The sequence below is a fragment of the Oncorhynchus mykiss genome, chromosome 27 (assembly GCF_013265735.2).
Source record: "Oncorhynchus mykiss isolate Arlee chromosome 27, USDA_OmykA_1.1, whole genome shotgun sequence".
NCBI classification, from domain to species: Eukaryota; Metazoa; Chordata; class Actinopteri; order Salmoniformes; family Salmonidae; genus Oncorhynchus; species Oncorhynchus mykiss.
The window spans coordinates 20740564-20746424 of record NC_048591.1 but is presented as its reverse complement, the minus strand read 5'-3'; the positions used below and the strand labels follow the sequence as shown (position 1 = coordinate 20746424).

Below are 5861 nucleotides of genomic sequence, written 5' to 3'. Positions count from 1 at the left end.
TGGAATAATTGTGTAACACAAATGATCAATTAAGCAATCATATTCCTATCCTCTGAGTGTAATAGTAGACAATACCAACATTTTGTGTCTTTCTATCTTAAAGGCTCTCTCACAGAAATTCACAGATGGGAGAATATCCCTAGAGCATTTTGTGGAGTCCTGTCAAAGATCTTGTAAGGTGTGAGGTCCTGTCAAAGATCATGTCCGTCTGGTTCAGGCAGAGAAAATCCAAGAGTTTATCAAGCTGGAGAGAAACCCAAAAGGCCCACTGAGAATCACAATAGTAGGGAGCCTCCATCAGTTGACTTGCCCCTGAGCCCCCCTCCTAATATCTGCCATGTTTTCTATGGTCTCACCTCTGCTATTATTCTGCCTAACGTCTAAAACTCCTTCAGCTCTGCTCCATTCCACTGCCGGATGGGTCCATATCAACCGCCCGAGTGACCACATCAACAGTGCTCAACTTGAGGCCTACAGCCTTGCCTTTTGACACTGGCCAGCCTGTAGGCCTTAGAGTGTATGGAAAGGGTCATACTCCCAGTTTGCCAGCCAGACCTGTACGTCTGCAGCGACTCAACAACATACAGCCTAGACATCATCAGCAGGACCCATCTCCACATTGACACTGTTGGATAGAAAGGGCATCAACAGTTACTCTCTGGACTATAATGAATTTATGTACTTTATGATTGTCTGTAAAATAGCACCACATAGTTGATACAAGTCGATTAAGAAGGGTGAATAAAGACAACACCTTATGGGTTTAGTTTTATATCCAGGCTCCCCTAAAACATGTCACAGCATACTGTAGGCATCAATGCTTTCTTGGGGTAGGAAAACCCTGAACTCACTGTGCTTCAGTGCAGTAGGTCACAAGGTGTACTTAAACTCTTCACCTAGCTACACTTGATGTCTCAGATCATCCTCTCTCCACAGAGACTCCTGCCAAGGTCAGCCAAGGACCACGTCTGGAACTGTCAAACTGCAAGCTTTTTCAAGTCTCTAAATCACAGGTTCTCTATACTTTTTATTACATCCAAACCTAATGTTGATTCATTGTTCCTAAAATTCATAATGAAAGCACAGTTGCCTGATTCCATTGAATGACTAACACTCTGCCTATCGTACTCAGTGGTTGTCATTTGTTCCCCATGTTATGTGGATCACCAGACCAAGGATTCGCCTGGTCAGCCATAAGGTTAGCCAGACTGCCATCTTGCCTAATCAAGCTCGCTGTACTTATTAGCTGTCAGAGAGGCCAGTGAGTTTACAGGAGCTGATTAGTGATGCAGTGGATGTGAAGGCCTTTGTTTGACAGCTTACTTCTGTTACAGCTATGTCAGCAGCCTCTATTGTCCTAAGCGACTGTAATTGGGCAATTTTCTCATCTGTCAGCTAATCATCATGCGTCTGTCAACTCCACATCTCCGTGTCTCTCCTTGATCAGTTGAAGTCAATGGGCTCCAGTTATTTTATATCAATGGGCGAGCACTATACAATTTGTAGGCCACAGATGACCCTACAAATTATCACAATTACTAAAGGAATTTGGATTTAATGACACTGTCCCATTACTGAAAGGTATCTGAAAGGAACCTCTTCAATGCACAGCAATACCAAATAAGGCTATCATCTTAAATAAGGAATACATCTTCATGAGGGTGTTTTTATTTCTTTCCAAGAACAACTAGCTATGTGTATTTGAATAATGGAGTATCTGCGTCACTCTGCATTGGTAAAGTATGTATTGGGTGACTCTTAGAGGTGTTTCATTGTGTACGAATACATATGGGGAAGCTTTGGCTGACCTAGTTCTGTGAACATTTTCAAACTAACAGGCACCTGTGGTCTGCATTCCAAATGGAACCCTATTCCCCATGGGCCCTGATCAAAAGAAGTGCACCCCTGCTCTGTACTGGTACACCCTGTATATAGCCATGTTATTTCATTTTTACTTGTTATTCACTGTGTACTAATTCCTCGTGTCACTATTTCTATTTTTACTCTGCATCGTTGGAAAGGGACCCGTAAGTAAGCATTTTACTGTTAGTAAACAATAGGTGTAGACTAAGTATGTTACAAATAAAAGTGATTTGAATAGGTAATAGGGGTGTCATGTGACACACCTCTGAACACTAAGCAGAAAAAGGCAACCACAGACAGCTATTCTGAAATTCTGTTATTTTACTAATGAAAAAAATATTTTACTTCTAAAATAACATAACAGGACATAATAAATAATATATTTAGCTCATCCTATATTCATAATTATTTTAGACTCTTCAAGGCTTGGTCCAAAATTGCAGCCACTGCATATCAGCAGTAATAAAATAATATCCAACAACTTCACATACAGTTGCAAAATGCAGAGTACCACCTCCTTATTTAAAAGTGAATGGTTATGACATTGCATTGCTTACTAGAATGTTGGATTATTTGTTATGAATACAAAACCACCAGGTTCATGGATATTTTGTGGTAAAGTTCTCATACGTTTCAAATAGGTATTATAAATAACACAACTTAAATAACATTTGAAGGTCACATTATGCACCTTATCGACCAGCGAGGAAGCATAATACAGTATCCCTAACCTAAACGCAGGTTAGATAAACCACTATCAGGCCATTCATTCCATTACTGAGTCACAAAGTTGCATCAATAGTCTCTGTGTGGCCCATGGTCTTGCTGTCTGGGACAAGGCATCATGGAGACACGTTGGGTCACACATCCCAGCACGTACTTTCCTGTACAGAAGTTGTAGCTCGTAGCTTGATTGTCAGTCTGTTTGTGCTATCATGCCAACTCCTTGTCACTCAAACATATCAGGGACCAGGCTAATACTTGTGTGGTTCCTCCTTTAGGTGAAAATGTACTCTGCCTATACAGGCGATCATGGCTTGAACATCATAGTCAGTAGGAGAAATCCACACAGCAGTTAGTCAGGATGAGACAAGTTAGATAGGAGACTCCCAGGACTGCTGTGCTCTCATCACGTGTTTCTTGATTTGCTCATATGTGACAAACATTACTATGTTCCAGGAGGCAAGACGAAGGAAAGAAGGCATGAACCTGGAGGGGAAGGAGAATCAGAATATTTAACCAAGCAGAACAATTTGCTTAATTCACTGTTCATATCTAGGAATCTTGATTCAGCCAAAGATTATTTGAAAGCAATTGGAATTTAGAAATGGCTTTTGATTACTACACACCCTTTATAGAAGGCTTTGGGTCCCTCATTTCTCATCATCATAACAGCACAGTTAATAGCACCGTTGTATTTTCCAGCTGTAGAGTTCATGAACCGGGTCTTCACTACATCTACAGGAGACGCCACAATAGTGGTGATGAAACCAGCACTGAAGGCTGCTGTGAAATGGCAGGGAAGGTTATCTGAAAAAACAACAAATCACTTTGAAGTACTTGAAACGATTCAAATGTACCCTGTGTGGTGTAAAACAAATCACATGCCTGCTTACCAGTCATGATGTTATACTGCAGGATAAGTTCCTTGATGATGTCATAAGTCACCAGCTCCGAACAGTTCACTATGGCGTTACGAGTTATGTTTGGGCCACAACCTGAAGGAAAATTATGAATGAAACTGGTAATTACAATTACAGAATCATCTTTTTTTTATTTATTTTTTTTATCTTTATTTAACTAGGGAAGTCAGTTAAGAACAAATTCTTATTTTCAATGACGGGCTAGGAACAGTGGGTTAACTGCCTTGTCAGCTTGGCGATTCGATCTTTTATGCACATAAAGCAAATGTTCCTAATTGGACTGAAATTCAGACTGCACTAGGCCTACCTTTCCAGAGCCCTCTGATGCCCTCAGTCCTGGCGATCGTCCTGTAGGCATCCATGGTGCCGCTATATCTCTTCACCCCCTCCGCTTCTGCTCCCCTGACTTGAGCCTGGAACCGCACTTTCACCACATCTGTTGGCTGAGCAAAGGCTACTGCCATGGCCCCGGTCGTACAGCCTGCCATCAGCCGACTCCCAATGCCTGCATCTATGAGAGTAGAGAGGAGTAGCGAGGATGAGAGATGCAGTCATAAAACACCAAGCCACATTCTTTCAGCCACATTCATGATATTCTACTTGCACTAAATCAGATAAAAATATAATTGAGAGATAAATAAAATGAAAATGTCTGTTAGGTTACATACTGTCTGTTCCCCGGGTGTAGAACTGCTTCATGGAGTCATAGAGGCCGATGCGGACCGAGGCAAAGCTCATCTGTCTCTGGAGACCTGCCACCAGGCCATTGTAGAGGCTCCTGGGCCCCTCTGTCTTCACCATGGTGTTGATGGTGCCAAACACACCTCTGTACTTCACCACCATCTTCCCTTCAGAGGACTTGGACTCGCCCTGGATCTAAGACAGACAAACACAAGTGTTTATTCATCTTTGTATTTAAAGTAATCCTAGTGACACAATTCAATCAAGACAGAATACCTTTACATAATTGTTATGTAGAACATGACAACATTGCAATGACCATACTAACATACCACTTAAGTGTACATGTCCAATACATTGCATCGTTCTAAATAGTATACTAGTGAAGATAATGGAACAGAAACCATTACTTACTTTTTAAGCATAATCATGGTTGCAAAAATCACTTTACTGTATGTAAAGCATGTGCACCCTCTCACCTGCAGCCTAACTTTAGCTGTGTCCAAAGGGAAGGTGATCAAGTCAGCAAAACAGGCTGCAGTTCCAGCGCCAAAGAACTTAACAGCAGCTGTAGGGGCCAAGTCTGTGGGCTTCACTCCAGCCATGACTGAGATGGTGCAGATAATTTCCCAGAGTACTGAAGGTCTTACACATACAGAAGATATAACGTAGTTTAATAGGTTTTGTCCATTCCTAAAGAGCAAATAGTAAGTAATCAGAATGAATCAAGGAACACAAATGTGCACTGTCCCTGTAGAAATAAAAATAAACTCAATGATGGCTTTTTAGTCAATATTCATTGAATGATTATTGTAAGCACCCCAAATCTTACTTACTTAGACAGATGCAAGTGATGTTCAAGTTTCAGGTATTGGAAAGTTATCTTTATGAATGTAAGATCCTCTTGTCTTTTGTTGTTCCATAAAATTGCTCCAAAAAAGCATACCACCGCCTGTGAAACATACGAACATGAAACTAATATGAAAGAAAATACTTTGGCATGCCCTGTAAGCATGTGTAAAATTAAAATAAGCTTTTAAAATGTGTAGTACAATTTAGGTCATATCTCAAATTCTAAATGGAAGCTCTAGATAAATGTTAAGCAGACATTAGATGGGCAAAATGGATATTGAACAAACTAGCAATACAACAAATATTGGTATAACATTAGGCTTACCTGATTGGAATGAAAAGTACTGTAATCCAAAATTTGAATTGGGAGGTTCTATTGAGGAGCACTGGCTTGAGAGAGTTAGGATTTGATTCTCACGCCCTGGGGTGGGTGTGGATTATTATAGCCTGCCCATCCCTTGTCACACATAGTTCCATGACATACATTGACCTGAAAAGTATGCGTAAGCGCGTGTCGCACATGAGATATGTTGACACATGGCTGGCTCAATGATTTGTCTAGTATGCGATGACAATGATCCCATTTTGTTATCGATTCAAACCAAATGAGTCAAGATCCCACACTTTCAACTGCATTTAGCTTTTTTTGATAAAAAAAAAATTACTCCAAAAATGTATATTCAAACCATGATGAAAGTTCATATAAACTATTTCTCCCTTTTGGGAGTACAAGACAGTATGTGATATTATGTCAGTCAGCCTCAGTTCTGTTGAACCTTAAAAAAACATGCATTTAATTATATCTGCGCAAAAATGCAACAC

At 40.5% G+C, this 5861-nt stretch overlaps 1 protein-coding gene across 2 annotated transcripts; it reads right to left on the bottom strand.

Annotated features, from left to right (window-relative positions):
• Positions 1 to 2164: 2164 nt before the first annotated feature.
• Positions 2165 to 5482, bottom strand: LOC110507746 (mitochondrial uncoupling protein 2). Of its 2 annotated transcripts, none has more exons than XM_021587956.2 (8): positions 5365 to 5482; positions 5024 to 5139; positions 4667 to 4880; positions 4175 to 4382; positions 3814 to 4017; positions 3480 to 3581; positions 3213 to 3393; positions 2165 to 3072 (listed from the first exon to the last, which is right to left on the bottom strand). In XM_021587956.2, exons 3-8 carry the CDS (start codon positions 4790 to 4792, stop codon positions 2958 to 2960), a joined length of 936 nt encoding a protein of 311 aa, XP_021443631.1. In that variant the 5' UTR covers positions 4793 to 4880; positions 5024 to 5139; positions 5365 to 5482; the 3' UTR covers positions 2165 to 2957. The 2 variants fall into 2 exon arrangements, with proteins under 2 accessions (XP_021443631.1, XP_036821463.1); XM_036965568.1 differs by having other exon boundaries at positions 4667 to 4832.
• Between the last annotated feature and the right edge of the window lie 379 nt (positions 5483 to 5861).

Bases quoted from the DNA above. Each gene is read 5' to 3' on its own strand.
- LOC110507746 (XM_021587956.2), bottom strand. From the start codon at position 4,792: ATGGCTGGAGTGAAGCCCACAGACTTGGCCCCTACAGCTGCTGTTAAG. The intron at 4,383-4,666 runs GTGAGAGGGTGC...TGTCTGTCTTAG, and splicing joins CAGCTAAAGTTAGGCTGCAG to ATCCAGGGCGAGTCCAAGTC. The intron at 4,018-4,174 runs GTATGTAACCTA...CTACTCTCATAG, and splicing joins CTACACCCGGGGAACAGACA to ATGCAGGCATTGGGAGTCGG.